The following is a 20,025-nucleotide window of genomic DNA, read 5'->3' on the forward strand; positions in this document are numbered from 1 at the left end:
GTCAGTGTGCAATGTGCAGGGCTTATTCACTATTTTAAACACATCAAAACTTTTTTCTATGCAGATTTTCGTAAAGTAGAATTACGAGCTCGGACAGATGTGGTAAAAAGTATCAAAAACCAAAAACTGCAAAACTTCAGTTTTGTAAAAGAAAATAGATAGATATCACCGGGAAACGCACACCTCAGTAAAACGGTAGGACCGTCGGTGCAGGAGGCGTGCGTCTACCGGTTATGCTATCCATTGCCCTGTATTCAAAGTCAGGTATGATTTATTTCCAGCAATATTTCTTAGAAAAAAAAACATACTTAAAAATTATTCTGTATGGTGCCTGCGGATAACATTTTCTGGAGAAAATAGCGAGAATATTATCGGTTCCTAGAAGTGTTCTGCTATGCTATACCTTGTGGTGCCAGCAGTGGACACTTGTTGCAGTATCGAGCAACGGATAGGACTGCGCTGATATTGACTTACTCCTGTGATATAAGCGATGGAAATAGTCAATAGAATAACAATACCTTTGTGAAGTAATTAATACTTATTGCGGATTGCATTGTTTTGATTCATTTCGTATTTAAAAATCATGTAATAGGAATAAATTAAAATCTAGGAAAAACTTAAAAAATAGGCGAAACAACAGCTGGAATATGCATAACATTTATCTCCGATGTAATGAACATGGGCACGTTTTCTGATTCTTACACGAGATAAAATAAAAATGTTCTTTTTTACAATAAATGAAAATTAATAAAGCTTGTATTTTAGTCAAACAGTGTCACAATATAAGATATGATGGAGTATTATAATGACAATTTCTCCTATGACTATTACGCGATTTTGAACCAGTCTGGCGGGGTTCTAGACTATGAAAACTTTCTTTACTTCGGCAAAATCAAGAAACTTCCCATGTATGAAGTTGTCTTGAAAGCGTACATCTACGCTATGATCATATTCTTTTCCCTCGTCGGCAACACGTTAATTATAGTTGTTGTTCTTCGTCATCGGCAAATGAGGACAACCACAAACTTCTACATCGTGAACCTGGCGGTTGCCGACATCCTTGTGACCGTGTTCTGTACCTGGGTTCACCTGGTTAACAACCTCAACAGCAACAACTGGGTCCTTGGACGATTCTTTTGCAAGTTCAATACATTCTCACAAGGTAAACATTAATTTAATAATTATAACGATTTATGAATATATGTTTGCATCTCAGGCAAATTTCCGAGTTTTCCGAATTATTTGTAAATAACTCAGTTTATGACAACATCAAATATAAGTACATATAATTCACATATACACGCTATCAACATGTTAATAATCATTTGTTGTAAGACCATGTTAAATTGGGAACATGTTGCCCGGCGTCGTCGCCTGCGTAACACGGTATGCACATAGGAAACATGTTGCCCGGCGTCTTCGCCTGCGTAACACGGTATGTACATAGGGAACATGTTGCCCGGCGTCGTCGCCTGTGTAACACGGTATGCACATAGGGCACATGTTGCCCGGCGTCGTCGCCTGTGTAACACGGTATGTACATAGGGAACATGTTGCCCGGCGTCGTCGCCTGTGTAACACGGTATGCACATAGGGAACATGTTGCCCGGCGTCGTCGCCTGTGTAACACGGTATGTACATAGGGCACATGTTGCCCGGCGTCGACGCCTGTGTAACACGGTATGCACATAGGAAACATGTTGCCCGGCGTCGTCGCCTGTGTAACACGGTATGTACATAGGGAACATGTTGCCCGGCGTCGTCGCCTGTGTAACACGGTATGCACATAGGGAACATGTTGCCCGGCGTCGTCGCCTGTGTAACACGGTATGCACATAGGGAACATGTTGCCCGGTTTCGTCGCCTGTGTAACACGCTATATACGTACGGAACACGTTGCCCGGCGTCGTTGCCAGCGTAACACGCTATACATATAAGGATCATGCTTCCATTCGTCGTCACTGACGTAACATGGAATACACATATGGTTCATTGTGTCTGGCATTGTCGTTGTCTGCGTCGCTAAACATCCATGTCCATTTTCTAACTGAAACATTTTTTTCACAATATGTATGCATATTTATCTCAACTGCGTCCAAACTCCAGTCAGCTCTATTCAGAGATATGGCCAAACTGAATTGTCAAAAAGATGCTAATGCTCGGCACTTTTAAACTGGCAACACATCCGATTGGCAAAACTGTGGTTGGATAATGCCGTTTATATTTATACAAAAGAACCAAACAATAATCGACCAATATCAAGGTATTCACATTTACATCTTGTTGAACAGCGTATCTTAATTTACAAGTAGGCTATTACAAATGATACAATTTTGAAAAAATGGGCCATTAATGGTCGATCTTGCATTTTTATAAAAGGTGCGTAGTTGCGTAAAGAGAAATATCGCCAGCCTTTCATTCATCCCTTGAGATGCTGGTTTTTATTTTACATAAAATCAACGGCATTTCTGGTATTGATGTTATTTCTATAAATATTAAATTGAAATCATTACTGTTTCTGTGTTTTACAAGTGCTATTTTGTCCGCTGGGATCAGTATAAATTAAAACCAACTGCCTTGTAGTTCATAATCAAAATATATTAAGTCAATTTAATAATACAAGCATTATATGCATTATGCTACACATTTTAAAAAAAGAAGTCAAACCTTTTTCCCCCAAATATGTTTATTCCGAGGTAATATCTTTTCTGTAGCATCTTTATTTAGGTTATAAGTAATGGTTCAAGGTTGTTGTATGTACATTTTAAAATGAACCATTGTATTGTGTATTTACATACTAATATTTTTAAGTGTTTAATAGGCCTACGTAATATTTTTTTTTAACTAAATGGGATATCCACTGTTTATATGTACCGCTTCAACTGATTAAAATCAATTACGGATGACTTCTGTTTAACTGAAATAAATGAATTGGAAACTTTCAGAAATACTGCTTTATCATTGGACATATTATTATGTTGAACACTAACATGATAAAGTAGTCATGGAATTTTCTTGTCTAAGGCCAAATAAAAAATAGGTGCGTTTCAGGTAACGCTGCCAAAAGAAATAGGGTAGGTAGGTCGGAATAAATTTATATATATATATATATATATATATATATTTTTTTTTTTTTTTTTTTTGATGAATTGATTTCAGTAACTGTTGACTCAGAAAGTAACAAAAATAAAAGTCATCAATTTTCAGGTTAATCAGTAGTTTTTAAACATGTTCCATGCTTCAAAGGAAACATTCTTTATATGTCTGGTTAAATACTTTGACAATGATGGTTGAATTTCAACTAAGTTATGGTACACCACTCTGCTATTATTTAAGACTTTCCAGGAACGGTTTTACTTTTCTTTATGCACCCTTTTGCTTTCAATCACCCTCTGTAGAATGCTAACCTCCCTGTAACATAATTACATGAAGAGTGGGACAGCAAATTTACCATATAAGCCATCAGCCAAGGAAACCTCAATGCTGTCAAGAGGACCTGGGGGTTCAGGTTTGAAGAACAAGTAACATGCAGGTTTTATTGCCAAAATTAATCCGAAAGTCAGTATCTGATACATTTGTATCTGACAAGAACATATAGTTCAATAATTAAAATACACCTGCCACACAAGCACAAACTACCCGTAATTCACCTTTGAGTTCGGACAATCCAAAAATTCAGACATCCATTCTTATTTTCATTTTTTTTTTATTTTAGGTACCTAATTTTCGGACACCCAAAGGATATCGATTGTAACTTACAGTTACTAAGTCTCACAGACAAAAATTATTGATCTTTATCGTTACAATGCCTGGCTAGATTACATAATCGTATACATCACTGTGATAAGTTAGTGAGTTACTACCCATCCTAAACGATTTATTGCCCGTTGAAAAGGATGTGTGATATATTTAATGGAGGATTAAAGAAACAACAAGGGCAATCAAGAGATTAAGAAAACACAGACATAACATGTTTGTAAAACGATCCGCCAATAAACATTGACACTTGTACCACACTTTTAATATAGACTTTATGAAGCAATAATCGTACAGCAATACTCATTGAAACATCAATAGAACAATAAAAGTCAACACATTCAATGAAACAGGTAACTATTTAATGTGATGAATTAAAGTTAGAAATGCAATACTTCAGTAACAATCAAAAACACCACCCAGACACATTAATCCTGCATAGCAATATCCATGCTCTCCATGAGATCCTCGTGGGTATAACTGAGAGTTATGTGACGTCACACAATGTGACTGTTTGATCTGAAGCCGATAAAAGGTGTTTATTCATTTCAATGCATGTATAAAATGGTGTTGAATGGGATTTTAATTAACTTGATGAAGGAGTTACACTTATAGGCGTAATAACCATTGATAACTACGGATAAATTAATATGTGGTAAAGTGCAGACATGAAGAAAAAAGGCAGGTTTACCATACATGTAGATCAAATGTAAAAATGGTTATTTTCTATGAATTCGGAGAGCGAAAAATTAATTATTTTAAGGTGTCCGAACTCTAAGGTGAAGTACGGTAAATACATTCAGAAATCCAACTCTAATATTGTCAACTTTACGTTCATACATTTCGTAACAAATGCTTTTCGTACCCAAATCACATTTTTTTTCAGGGAAAAATAGGTTAGGGTCGGCGGGAAAAAATAGGGTCGGTCGGGTAACCTGAAACAGACCTATTTTTTATTTGGCTTAAGACTATCCACTATAGTTTTTTTTGCTTTTTTTGGGGGGGGGGGGGGGGGGTGGGGGTTAAATGTTCGAATTGAAATATTTCCGTAATACTTCTTTTAGAGGGTTTAGATTGTTTATAGAAATAATCTGTATGATATTCATATTTAACCATTTTTCATTTATCAAAAATCAAATTCAAGTATGTATTTTTCATAATCAAAAGAAGTTATTTTAGCCTTTTAAACGTAAGAAGTTGGTACCAGTTGGTAAATTTATCATCAACAATACGTATTAAAAAGGAATACCTTCTGACATCAAGGGTGACGAAATTGAATAAGTTGTTCAAATTGCTGAAATTTATAATGTTTAACACGATATTACCAAAGACTTGTTTGACTTATTACACATTCAAATACATTTTCTTTAAACAGTTATTAGGAATCGGTATTAACTTTTGATAATCGGTTCGGATTAATTTGAAAAATGTTCGCAGTGTTATTGTCATAAATCTGGAGCACTTTGAAACTTGTCGTATTTTGTTCCTTACTCATTTTGTCTTGGGTTGTTTCGGTTAAAATCGGAATAAACATATTTTGGAAAAAAACCTTTTGAACCTTTTCTTACTCTAAATTGTCGGCAACATAAACATATTCTTGAACTGTTTCTGTAAAGTATTCGCCATTTTTAATAATCATTAACATAGAATGCCCGATGTATTAATCCAAACTAATGCATGTATTGAAACATGGCATATCTAGAACTATACATTGCAAGATTGACATGCAATATATTTACTATTCCAAATATGCTAAGGATAACTTACGGCTACTTCTAACATTGCTTAACATGGTTATATATTGCATATAGGCACCACCAATTTTGCAGATACTATGGACCTATACAGGGCTTATCAGTACATTTCAAATGGGCCTGTTAAAAGGGCACATTATAGGTTGATGCATTTTTTTCACAATTTCATTGCTTTATCATGTTTCACTCATTCGACTCTAAATGATCAAAACAGAATAAGGCGTATACATGATTTTAATCTTAAATATTATTGTTTCTGTCTGACAGAGATTATAAACATATCATTGCTTCTTATTGATATCACCGTCTAAAAAAGTTGGATGCTCGTCAGCACAGAACAAAACATAGCAGTATTTTGTTCACGTAAACTTCACAGATTTAAGTGACAAATATATTTCAACAAATCAAAATACAAGACATAAGGTTCTAGCACGCTGTAAGGGTGGATCTTATATTGAATATATAACTTCAAACATTTCACACGGTAAAGGATATAAATCATGTTCTCTGTACACATATTATTGGTGTATAGAGTGTTTAGTCAATACATGGATGATTGTCAGGGGCCTTTCTGTTTCGACAATACCTTCCTGTATGGACTCTTATACTAACAGCAGAGACACGAAGTTTTGTAAGAGCAACTCTAATATTGACGTTATTCTTACATCATTTTGCTAGATACATCATTTTAACTAAATACTCATCGACTAAGTGTTGTACAATTATTGTCTCATTACTTTTGATAGATTATAAGCTACCGGTTGATGATACCCGTTTAATGCTGTTATAGACTAATATACATTGAAATCAAAATGAAACCAGGTGCTCCTTGGCACAGTTTGGGTAGTAAATTAATAGGACCGCTATCGCCATGTTATTGGTATTGACTTTGGTTTTCTATTTTCAAAAAGGTACAATATTGGAACAATTATTAACAAAAGCTGTTTCTTAATATATTCATACATAAAATTACAAAAAGTAAGATGGAAAAGAGCACTGAATACAATGGTTACACCAACTAGTTTAAAAGAAAATCAACAAAAGGCGCACAATTTTTAACTGAACTGTGCTTGCTTTTTTGTATATTAGGAAAGAAAGAATAAAAGAAGTAGAATTTCTAACGTAAATGCTTAAAATGGTTCGAATATTGTCAAATAAAAAAAGTTAAATGTGAACTGAAAAGTTGTCAGTACGATTTGATAGCTGATAATGCATCTATTTTAATTCGAGTTCATGACGTAAGCTTCAACCGCCTCCAGACAACGGCACCCTTATCCGTTTATCATTATTATTTCGCGCATGCGTAGAGGGGACATCGATCTGTGGGTCGACAAATACTCTGCGAAATTAAAAGTTTGTATTAATTGTCAAATCTGCATTGCATGATATGGAGCTACAGTACTGGTGCGAACGCCTACGGTAAATGGAAATGATTGCATGATATAATTGTTCGTACGCAGTTTAGGAAATTTAACTTTAGAACAGTATGTTAATGTCATTTCTCATTGACTAGTTTCTGCTTGAAAATATCTTAATATGATTTACCCCAGGGTAACATACTAACCACAGTATTCAGATATTTGCAATTTATAGCTGACTCTCTTCAAACAAAGTTAGTTTAGCAATCTCAATTGCTAGAGGATGTTGCAGGAGATACTCGCATGCATTTGAATAAAAAACACTATCAATTAAGGTATCGTATATCAATATATATTTCATTGCGTGCAGCAGCACCGTGTCGTTTTCTGATATGATGGCCATTATGATTGCTAACAAGGATACTCATTTGGAACCCAGTACTGATCGCAGTCTTATACCGTATTTTCCCACAAGGTTATAATTGTGTAGATAACGTGTTATACTAACGCAATAAGGAAGGCTGATAAGAGGATTAAATGTCACTGACATGATTTATTCAGCCCAACGTTCGCGAGAATATTCCTCGAACCAGAATAGAATACCCATCATCTTCCAGTCAAAATAGTATTGTTTTAATATTGTAAGCCTGACTGTTGTTTTTCGAAGTGCCTTGGTGACCACGTCGGCCTGGAATTTTTGTCCATGGTTATAAATAAAGAACTGTTCAAGATATGCGAGTGACACTTGTTACACAATCTGCCAGAAACATTTATAGGTATACTTTGACTCATTGATTAAGTTATGCCAGATTTTGATGTGTGTGGTTTTCCCTTTATCTCAAGCATGTCTTGAATCACGGTAATCAGAGGAATAAGTTTATTAATACGAATTCTTCTTACTGATGAAACAGGATTGCGAACGTAGCAATGCATTCTGAGTGTTGAAATATGCCGAATGAATATCATTATCACAGTATTTTATGTAACTCAAATCCTAGAAAAAGATGAAGTCTGTATCGTATTCGTAATGGGTTAATTATGAGAAAACCTGATTAACAAGTTTTTATGTTTTAAGTATAATACCTTGAAGACACTTATTATACAGTGATGGTAAAGTCATTAGAAGGGAAGACCTGATAAGCGACCTGCTACTTCATTACACGTAGCATGAAATGCCTTGATATCATGTCCAAGCATTCCTATGACCAAATGTTTTTGCTCCAAATGGCATCCTCAAACAGATTGAGGAATTGGTAATACACGCTTCATTGTTGCTGAATATAACACATACATTTATTTACAACACAGTATCTTATTAATAATAAATTAAATAAGTGCGAAGAGAAAATGGTGAGTTCCGCCTCAAATTCTTGAGAGACTACTTTTTAGCTAACACATTTCCTCAATTTCCACTGAGTACGAGCCTAATAAAGCGAAAAAAGCAATTAACCTACCAGTCGGATTCTGTGAAATTCTAAAGTGTTTTCTTCATCGGTAATAAATTCCAACAGCACGTAAATATGCTAACAAAAACACTATGAAGCTGGGCTTAATGGTAATAACAGGGTGTATTTTTTTAATTTTCGACTACTTGATTTATCCGTGCAGTTTCACTGTATAATTATGTAGAATAAGATTGGTTAAAGGTTCAGAAATTGATAATAACAATATAATATATTACCTTGACTTTCCTCTCGATCCAAGCTGGTTTTGGTTGCCATTTTGAACGAAAGTCTCTCATGTGATCCTTGTGATGTTGTGAACGACAGTTTATACAGGTCGTTTGTTACATCACCCTTATACGAGAAGCAACGAACACCAAGCACTTTCGACTGGCTTTTTATTAATTTTGAAGGAGCAGTTTCCCGCTCGAAGAATGTTATTGTGTATCATAATTTATCTGCATCTTTTATTCATGCGCGTTTGGTATCCGTGGTACATTTAGGCAAAGCAATTTTAAAGACAATTGCGAGGCCTTGTGACAAAAGGCGTGTAAATGAGCGACAGCGGACACGCTTGCTTCTTTGAACGTATTGTATATTTGTTGCCATCTCTAGATAGAAAATTGTGGAATTCTTGATGGAAAGCTTTTAGAGCCATATAATTCGGAGACGCTTTTATGTATGGCACCCTCTCAGCTGTAGGAAAAGTAGCAACATGGCTCTCAATGTGAACCCTCCAGACTTCTGAATACATGGAATATTTACAGTTCACAGTCAGGATTCTCAGACATGCATCTTCACTTATACCTGTTTTTTTGTAATAACTTTTATATCTTGAGCGTTGATTCAGTTATAACAGAAAGCCGCCACTTACAGCTTGGCTAAAGCTGCGCAATTTATTTTATTGCATCGAAAAACAAATGTTCTTATTGCGATACCAGAATGTGACGTATTTTAAAAATCGTTAATAACTTATTTTTGAAAAAAAAAACACACGCATATACACAAACGATATTCACACTTTATTTATGAACATATATTTGCGGTACTTGTTCGCACAATGAGTTATAATCTTCTTCTCAGGGATGAGACATTGATGTAGTTTCCGCATTTTCTATTTAAAACAAACAGTAAGACTTCTGAGAGAATATTGTTTCACATATATGTTGTATGGTGTTGTTGTTTTTGTATTTAACTCGTCTGTCTGTAATTTGAGGTATTGTCATGTCGCGTTATTGTTTCAGTGTCGACAGTAGCGGTGGCGTTGCCGTTGTATAACCAATATTCTACGTGCTTATGTAGGAATAAATCAGTGCGTTTGATGTTTATATGATAATTCTTTTTACCAACATATCTTAACTTCGTGAAGATCTTTCTAAAATGGATAACATGTGTTTAACAGAAAGTTACCCAAATGTTAATTAAAGATCCTTGCCAGTGGTGATAATTCTTATTTGTTGATTGCTTAGACAATAATAAAAGTCTTTACTACAGAAATGATTCGTACTTGGTTAACATTTCTTATTAACACAAGCGCGACACGAGGTGTAAAAAGCAATATAATTGTTTATGTTTACCTACGAGTTTTATTACTATTCGCACTCATTATATACGTTTTATGTTGTTATTGTCGTTTTTGTGTTCACAACTTTGCTATTGTGGGCAAAAATCTACAACGTTTCTATTTGAATTCAGGTTGGAAATATGCTATATTTCTCCTTTGTTTGTTGATTTGTACAAATAATTTACGACAATTTAAAAGACGAGATTTCATTTCTTTTTTCTTTGTATTTCGTTAAATGTCAAAACCACCGGCCATTTGTTTCCAAAAGTGGTTTACTAATTACAATCAAATACGAATAAAGCCATGACAATTGAACCAAGATCCAGTTTTAACACATGTTGATCAAGGCCAGAAAACCCACACCAAACACGAGACACAGCGTGCCAACGCAACACACATTGCACAGATATCAAAATACCATCATCGGTACGTGTTCAGGTAGCCGTCACATAAAGCTTAAATGATTACAAATGCATTGAAAAAATGCATTGAGAACAGAACAGAGCATTTATTGACTTAATATAAACATAGTTTCTGGTCGTTTTAAAAATATACACATATATTAAAACATTAAATTGTAATACAATTTGTGTCAAGAACGAGTAATCAGACTGTCGTCGAGTTATTAGAGACGAATTATTTGTTATTTCCCACTTGCACATACCGGTAGCTGTATTGTATGTTTATTGGATAAGAATGCCCAGCAACATTTCAAACCTATCAGTTTTATTAAAGGCCACATGGAATGTCAAATTTCGTTAGGATATAAAGGACAAATTAAATCATACACATTGTCTAATCGCATGAAAAATGGTTGTTATTTTTAATTTAAAAAAGGAACATACCACATGATGCCATTCAAATGAGGAGAACTTTCAAACATACCTGAAGGAAGATGTTCAGAATGAGTTCACCAATAATGACATTTGCTAATCAAAAACTTTGTGTTGTCATCGGCGTTCGTGCACAAAATTAATATATACACTGTCTTTAATGTATGCTTTTAAGATATTCACAAAAAACTTAGTAAGCTAAGTTTCTAATGGCGATGAGATTGATATGAAAATGTTCGTGCTAAAAATCATCATAAGTAACTGGACATCAATCTTTAAGAAAACTCGTACATATCTGAATTTAACATAAATCAGGCGGAAATCTACTTCTTGTCTAGAAGCATCTTTTTACCCGTAACAAAACAAATTCATGGGGCAGGTATTTTTCTTTTCATTTTCTAATTTAATGGGACAGAATAAATACTAGGTAAACCTTGAATATATTTCCATGTGATGCTCGGTTCGAGAATACATAGAACTCAGAAAGTCTTGTAAGCTTTGCATGGTAATCTTGTTCTTCATTTGACACTCACCTAGTATTCCATATCTGTCTAGTAGCTGTTTCAATATTTCATATATTTGTGTTATTTTGTGTCATAACATAAATAAACTGCGGTCCAACTGGAGCATAACAGCCTCCTTCTGATAAATGTAGTCTTGATAATATTCAGCAATTTGATTGACTTACTTGGTTTTAACTATTTTAACAGCGAAATAAAAAATGTAACGATATTACATAAATACTGTCCCTCTCTCGCAAAGAATGGACATTACGAGTTACGAGTTTATTTGAAAAGAATGGTTTAAAGTTAAAACTTGTTATTAAAAATCTGACCAAATGTGTTTGGTAAGTGGAAGTGTGTTGCCATATGTTTTTCCGCCATACTGCACGTCAGTATAGCCATGTTGGTAGTAGATTCTAAGTTACATCAACTTCTGTCTTCAAAAACATTTTTTTAGCATGCGAATATTTTGTGTGTTATCAGCATAACTGTAAGAATAAAAAGAAGAAAACATGATTGATCATAACAAATTAAGACATGTCAAGCGAGAATGATATATCAATTACAGGGTTCTGCTTGTTTTCAAAATAATTGATATGGCTGCATTTTTTGGGAAGATTTTTTTTTCTAGAAATATTTCTTCTCAAGCTTAAATACTCCGAGGAGGGCTGTCAGTAGCAATAACTGAACAGTAAGCACAACTGAGGAATCACTGTGAGATAATATATAACGCTATCTCCGGGAAGCCTGGGCTCTGTTATCAATATCATGGGAAATGGAAATGTCCATTTCATAACTTCTTCAACAAGAAATTAAAGATGTCTTACAGCTCAAAATATCGAATGAAATATACACATGCTTATGCTATGTTTAGTTTCTGCCATAACATTGGCGACATCCATTATTAAAATTACGAGTGTGTTGGTAATATCTGTTCAACATTAAAAGCGAATTTTGTGGTTGTTTTGTCTGTTCGATCTTTTTTTATTTCTCTGCTTCTAATGATTCTCCCTGAACTCAACATTAAACAAGATTAGCATAGCATTATCTCCAATAAATATCAAAATGAAATGTTCATGTCTTGAATAAGCTATTCATTTTACTTCCATCAATACACATTAAATGCAGTTTAAACTTAGATTGAGGCGATTAAAATTTCGCTCTTGTAGAAACAATTATCAATTTTATAAAGCGCTGTTTTGGTACATAGAAATTAAACGTTGATAGGATTGCGTTTTTATAAGTTAACGACCTTTACTATGCATTTACATCATGCATTGAATTGATGCCAAATTATTTAAATTATATTGTTAATGGAACGTCATGTTCTTCGAAAGCCCAGCACGACATCAGTGTGCTTAGCCAAAATCTTAATACCGAGCATGTTTCATAATGTCTTCAACAAATGCTGTCATAATTCCTTGATTCGGAAAGTGTTTTGAGGTTTCCAACATTAAATATATAAATAAGTTTTTTATACTTCATTCATATTATTTTTAGGCTGTAGGCCGCTAGCAGTGCAGAATTGTCGACCGTAAATCGGAATCTACCATCGGCAGATCGACATAGCATGTTAAACAGTTGGCGAATTAATACGCGCACGGGCGTATCAACCATAACGCGGGGTTGACAGGTCGTGAGAGGACCCTGTCATTGTATCAAGACACCTTTAACATAAACCTCATGAACATGTCCTATGCATTTCGTATGATGCATTTGGCTATGTGGCGCTATGCATTTCGTTTGATGCATTTGGCTAAGTGGACATACCCTGGCAATAAATTAAATGCGACTCAGTCATGTTTGAAGTGTAGAGTAAATAGTATTGAAAAAAGGGCCTAAATGCTTTATCCATGGCGGTACATTGTTAATGAAACCAAGGTCCAGATAAGGTTTCGTATACAATTGTGAATAATTCCATACTTTATTAGTTATTTGGGTATTCTATATATTAAATGGGTATTTTAAGTGACTGATAGTCAAGGATTTTGATTTAATTGAGCATCACCATAAACATTTATTTGCGAGTAAATTCGTGCATATTCTATCTATGAATAGTTATGCTAATTTGTTTAAAACTACATGACTATACTCACAAAACGTAGTAGGCCGAAAACCTTGCAACGCTTTCAGCGCTTTGATTGGTTAACGGACCGAGATATAAATATCGACCACCTGATGGTTTGTAAAAATAGACGTGAACAACGCAAAAGTATATTCACTTGACGCATATTTCGTCTGAAAAGAAATCTCCACACAAACAAAAACAATAGTTTTCCCATGGAATTTATAAGCAATTAGCATATTGCATATAGTCTAAGAACAAATAATTACGTATTTATAGAATGCATTATATAAATTATAACAAACCAAACCACACAGTCTTCATAGTCGTGTTTCTTGTTGACGGTTAATTCTGTTGAAGCCATTTTTTGACAAGACGTGAAGCGATCAAACATACGATTTCTGGTGTCTAATGACAACCCGTTGTTCTGATACTGCCAATCTATGTCCACTGTCAATAGGACCAGACTTTGGCTTAGATTTATCAGAATATCACTTCATTAGTGCCGTTCACATAACCGTCGCAGCCGGCGAGAAGGACGAGTTCCCGAGAGATGCAACTCTGGAAGTGAACACGAAAATAATCTAAGTAACATTTTGCATGGATGTTGATGGGTATATTTTGTTTCCATCCCTCAATCTGTGAAAGCGATAAATCACGAATGCACGACAACGTTTTGTAGTTTGTTTTACTAGCAGTAAGCTCATGTTAGACTGGGTCCTTGAATTACTGATTCTATAACAGGGCGTTGATAATGACGAGCATTTAACTAGTTACTGTAATTTACTTCTCGGTTGTAACGTGTAAGCAAACTCGTCCTATAAAAGCTGTTACTGGTACCTCAGTTGTACATATCCGATGTTTTATTACGTGAATCCGTTATTCAGCTATTCATTAACCCTGATAAGATTTGCAAATACATCGTACGCTTTAGATTTGAGCAATTATAAACGGAGGCATTGAGAGCAGACTAATTTATTTCTACGTTTGATCGACATTTGAATAAACTACAGAAAACTGGTACTGCCGTTGACTCTTACAAGAAATGGGCATACATATGTGTGGGCGGCAGACATGAAGTGGTCTAGTTGTAACACCCTTGACTGTCAATCCAGGGGTCGCGGGTTCGATTCCCCGCAGCACAGCTAAAACAAAAACTAATCTTCTTCCGGGAGGGAGGACGTTCAACAGGGCCTCGTGTGACATTGATATGTACTGGTGCACGTTAAGAAACCAGAGTAGCTATTCTGTCTTTGCATTATGTTCCCAAAATCTAAAATGACTAACAATGTAATCGGAGCACTTTAAAAATAGCTAAAATACACACATATACATGTGTGTTTTTCAAAATACATAGTACATTAAGACTACTTCTTAACAGAAAAATGAAAGGAGGGTAATGGTTTCTTAGTGTTTAGATTTAGAATATTTCACAGTGTGAGCGCAAACTGGGAGCACCCACGGCAGGATTTCACAATGTGAGCACGAAATGCCATATTTCATAATGTAAGCACCACAGGCTATTTTTCACAAAGTGAGCAACACATGCTATATTCCAGAACGTGAGCACCAAAGGCTATAGTTTACAATGTCAGCTATAAAGGCTATATTTTAAAATGTGAGCCATAAAGGCTTTATTTCACAGTGAGCACCAAAGGCTATATTTCACAGTTAGCACCAAAGGTTTTATTTCACAGTGAGCACCAAAGGCTATATTTCGCAGTGAGTACCAAAGGCTGTCTTTCACAGTGAGCACCAAAGGCTGTATTTCGCAGTGAGCACCAAAGGCTATATTTCGCAGTGAGCACCAAAGGCTGTCTTTCACAGTGAGCACCAAATGCTATATTTCGCAGTGAGCACCAAAGGCAGTATTTCACAGTGAGCACCAAAGGCTATATTTCGCAGTTAGCACCAAAGGCTGTATTTCATAGTGAGCACCAAAGGCTGTATTTCACTGTGAGCACCAAAGGCTATATTTCGCAGTGAGCACCAAAGGCAGTATTTTACAGTGAGCACCAAAGGCTATATTTCGCAGTTAGCACCAAAGGCTGTATTTCACTGTGAGCACCAAAGGCTATATTTCGCAGTGAGCACCAAAGGCAGTATTTTACAGTGAGCACCAAAGGCTATATTTCGCAGTTAGCACCAAAGGCTGTATTTCACAGTGAGCACCAAAGGTTGTATTTCACAGTGAGCACCAAAGGCTATATTTCGCAGTGAGCACCAAAGGCAATATTACACAATGTGAGCTACAAAGCCTATATTATACAATGTGAGCTACAAAGGCTGTATTTCGCAAGCACCAACGACTATATTTCACAATCAAAGCATTTACAGCACCAAAGGCTGTATTTCACGATTATATTTGATCTTGATGTTCATGATGTCTAAAAAGCAAAACTGAAACAAACATCATTCATATACTTTTACAATTAATTGGGAAATGTTAATCGGCTCATTTCGGAATTGACGTGGTTGAAATTGTGTCAAAGCCATGTCCGCGCTCACGATTGGTATGGAACGTGAGAGAAAGATGAAGTTTGAAAACATTTTCTAAATGCTCATCATACCTCTATTTTCAGTGTTATGCCTGACCGCAAGCGTCCTGTCCTTGACCCTCATCGCGTACGACCGGTTCTTCGGGATAGTGTTCGCACTGAAGGCCCACATGTCACACCGGAAGGCCAGGTTCTCCATAGCAATCATTTGGATATGCTCGTTTGCTATCGCTGCACCCCTCCTGTGGTTCCGGGAGCTCAAGGTGCGGGAGTGGAAGGACTACACGGAGAGATGGTGCGATGACTCCTGGCCTATAGAGATGAAGACCGTGGAGGGCACGAACACAACTATAGAATACATGCCTGCCCGAACTGTGTACTTCACCTTCGTGTCAGGGGTGCTCTATTTCTTCCCGATATTGGTGATGACCTTGGCGTACTCTGTTATCATCCTGAAACTTCAGTCGAGCACAATTCCGGGAGAACGAGTTGATTCCGGATATGCCGCTCAACAAAAGACAAGACGCAAGGTACATTTTCCAAGCTTCCATAACATATCTGGCTACTAGGAATATAGGCTCCCTTTTTAATAGTAAATGTCTGCATTTCTAAAGAAATTTGACAGTTTTAGAAAGTAAATTTAATCAAAGTCATCTTTAGCCGAAATTGATTCCCACAATTGTAATACGAGGATTGTAAATTCAATTTGTTTCAGAATTTGTTTCTGAGATTGGATTATATTAGTACATCCACACTCATAACGTGGAGTTGACACTACTGGGCTTGTCCTTTTTGGTGTGAGTTCTGAAACTGCTCAATATGATACTTTTCATGACAAAAGTCTTTCGTAAATACCGGTTTCACTACCAAAGCTATGTGTTTTTAATTCGGTAAAGTCAGTGTAGGAAAAAATGCACCTTTAAGTAAACACATCGCCAAGCAACTGCACGTCAAGCACCAGATTCATATCTGCGTGCCTTAAAGGAACAATTTTGGGTTCAATAGAATTATTTTCTGGTGACACGTTCAAATTCTTACTTTCTTATCTTTCTAACCGTCATTGTTAACAGGATAAGTAAATCATGTTTAAAAACATTGCACCTACCATATGATATAAGGTATTATTCGTCACATCGAAAAATAATCAGAGGTATTATGTCTATATGGAAACATTCCCGTCTGCCTAGAAAAAAAAGATATACCGTTGTTTCTTTATTAAGAATGATAACTGTCGAAAGTCTTTCAGTTGTGTTTTGCCTCAATTGTAAATCTGATCCTGGTTACCAAAGAAATGTTGTTGTTTTGTGTTGTTTATTTCTTTTGTGTTGTTTCTTGTAAATCAATTGATCTCCCGTCCGTGCTCTTCTCCAACCTCCTGTTCCTGTAGTTCACAACTGCTGTTATATCACAATTAAGCATCTCAATTTAATGCGCCCTACGAAATACGGAAACTCATCTATGAAAATAACGGTATTATCATTTAATGATCAAAAAACATCTCGTTACACGGTATGCATACTGATGATGATGATGATGATGATGATGATGATGATGATGATTACCGTGAATTTAATTATTTTCTGAAGGTAATATTGATAAAAAATTCTAGTTCAGTTCGACAGATCAACGTTAAATCAGCACAAACTCTTTACGTTCGGTGTATAACGATTTCAAGTGACCGTTGTTACACACAACACGTATATTATTCAGGATGTAAAAATGTCCTTCTCGCGATTGACATCATCCTGTGGTGTAGCTAGGAGTTAGGCATATTGTGTATTGGCCGTACTTGGGAGAGTTTCATTGTGTTCGTTTATTCGTGACTGTTCGTATCGGAAATGAAACCAGTTGGAAAAACTTTTACTGAGCAATAAGAAGCCAGCGGATAAATAACAATGATATTTAAATATACACAGCCGCTACTTATTAAACGGAATCTTAACAAAATAAACCGTTATAACACTCGACATTTAGTTTACATTCGAGTTTTGCGCTCGTTGTTTCTAATTTCACAAACACGAGTAGTGCCCTAGTGGATGCAGTAACGAGTTTCGCGCTCGTTGTCTCTAATTCCACAAACACGAGTAGTGCCCTAGTGGATCCAGTAACGAGTTTCGCGCTCGTTGTCTCTAATTCCACAAGCACGAGTAGTGCCCTAGTGGATGCAGTAACGAGTTTCGCGCTCGTTGTTTCTAATTCCACAATCACGAGTAGAGTCCTAGTGGATGCAGTAACGAGTTTCAAACTGTTTGTTTCTAATTCCACAATCACGAGTAGTGCCCTAGTGGATGCAGAAACGAGTTTCGCGCTCGTTGTTTCTAATTCCACAATCACGAGTAGTGTCCTAGTGGATGCAGTAACGAGTTTCGCGCTCGTTGTTTCTAATTCCACAATCACGAGTAGAGTCCTAGTGGATGCAGAAACGAGTTTCGCGCTCGTTGTTTCTAATTCCACAATCACGAGTAGAGTCCTAGTGGATGCAGTAACGAGTTTCGTGCTCGTTTATTTTAATTCCACAATCACGAGTAGTGCCCTAGTGGATGCAGTAACGAGTTTCGCGCTCGTTGTTTCTAATTCCACAAGCACGAGTAGTGCCCTAGTGCATGCAGTAACGAGTTTCGCGCTCGTTGTTTCTAATTCCACAATCACGTGTAGAGTCCTAGTGGATGCAGTAACGAGTTTCGCGCTCGTTGTTTCTAATTCCACAATCACGAGTAGTGTCCTAGTGGATGCAGTAACGAGTTTCGCGCTCGTTGTTTCTAATTCCACAATCACGAGTAGAGTCCTAGTGGATGCAGAAACGAGTTTCGCGCTCGTTGTTTCTAATTCCACAATCACGAGTAGAGTCCTAGTGGATGCAGTAACGAGTTTCGTGCTCGTTTATTCTAATTCCACAATCACGAGTAGTGCCCTAGTGGATGCAGTAACGAGTTTCGCGCTCGTTGTTTCTAATTCCATAAGCACGAGTAGTGCCCTAGTGGATGCAGTAACGAGTTTCGCGCTCGTTGTTTCTAATTCCACAATCACGTGTAGAGTCCTAGTGGATGCAGTAACGAGTTTCGCGCTCGTTGTTTCTAATTCCACAATCACGAGTAGAGTCCTAGTGGATGCAGAAACGAGTTTCACGCTCGTTGTTTCTAATTCCACAATCACGAGTAGAGTCCTAGTGGATGCAGTAACGAGTTTCGCGCTCGTTGTCTCTAATTCCACAATCACGAGTAGTGCCCTAGTGGATGCAGTAACGAGTTTCGCGCTCGTTGTTTCTAATTCCACAATCACGAGTAGAGTCCTAGTGGATGCAGTAACGAGTTTCAAACTGTTTGTTTCTAATTCCACAATCAGGAGCAGTGCCCTAGTGGATGCAGAAACGAGTTTCGCGCTCGTTGTTTCTAATTCCACATTCACGAGTAGAGTCCTAGTGGATGCAGTAACGAGTTTCGCGCTCGTTGTTTCTAATTCCACAATCACGAGTAGAGTCCTAGTGGATGCAGTAACGAGTTTCGCGCTCGTTGTTTCTAATTCCACAATCACGAGTAGAGTCCTAGTGGATGCAGTAACGAGTTTCGCGCTCGTTTATTCTAATTCCACATTCACGAGAAGTCCCCTAGTGGATGCAGTAACGAGTTTCGCGCTCGTTGTTTCTAATTCCACAAGCACGAGTAGTGCCCTAGTGGATGCAGTAACGAGTTTCAAACTGTTTGTTTCTAATTCCACAAGTACGAGTAGAGTCCTAGTGGATGCAGATACGCGTTTCGCGCTCGTTGTTACTAATTCCACAAGCACGAGTAGTGCTCTAGTGGATGCAGTAACGAGTTTCGCGCTCGTTGTTTCTAATTCCACAAGCACGAGTAGTGCTCTAGTGGATGCAGTAAAGAGTTTCGCGCTCGTTGTCTCTAATTTCACAAACAAGAGTAGTGCCCTAGTGCATGCAGTAACGAGTTTCGCGCTCGTTGTCTCTAATTTCACAAACAAGAGTAGTGCCCTAGTGGATCCAGTAACGAGTTTCGCGCTCGTTGTTTCTAATTTCACAAACACGAGTAGTGCCCTAGTGGATGCAGTAAAGAGTTTCGCGCTCGTTGTCTCTGATTTCACAAACAAGAGTAGTGCCCTAGTGGATGCAGTAACGAGTTTCGCGCTCGTTGTTTCTAATTCCACAATCACGAGTAGAGTCCTAGTGGATGCAGTAACGAGTTTCAAACTGTTTGTTTCTAATTCCACAATCACGAGTAGTGCCCTAGTGGATGCAGTAACG

General features: G+C 36.8%; 1 protein-coding gene across 3 annotated transcripts in view; it reads left to right on the plus strand.

Annotated features, from left to right (window-relative positions):
- The first annotated feature begins 444 nt into the window (after positions 1 to 444).
- Positions 445 to 20,025, plus strand: part of LOC128218734 (neuromedin-K receptor-like) — a 32,292-nt gene continuing 12,711 nt past the window's right edge. For all 3 annotated transcript variants that reach the window (XM_052926430.1, XM_052926423.1, XM_052926437.1), the window contains exons 1-2: positions 445 to 1,162; positions 15,858 to 16,303. In XM_052926430.1, coding sequence (XP_052782390.1) covers positions 790 to 1,162; positions 15,858 to 16,303 — 819 coding nt within the window. In that variant the 5' untranslated portion in view covers positions 445 to 789. The remainder of the gene's footprint in view (positions 1,163 to 15,857; positions 16,304 to 20,025) is intronic.

The sequence above is a fragment of the Mya arenaria genome, chromosome 2 (genome assembly GCF_026914265.1).
Source record: "Mya arenaria isolate MELC-2E11 chromosome 2, ASM2691426v1".
In the NCBI taxonomy this organism is placed as follows: domain Eukaryota; kingdom Metazoa; phylum Mollusca; class Bivalvia; order Myida; family Myidae; genus Mya; species Mya arenaria.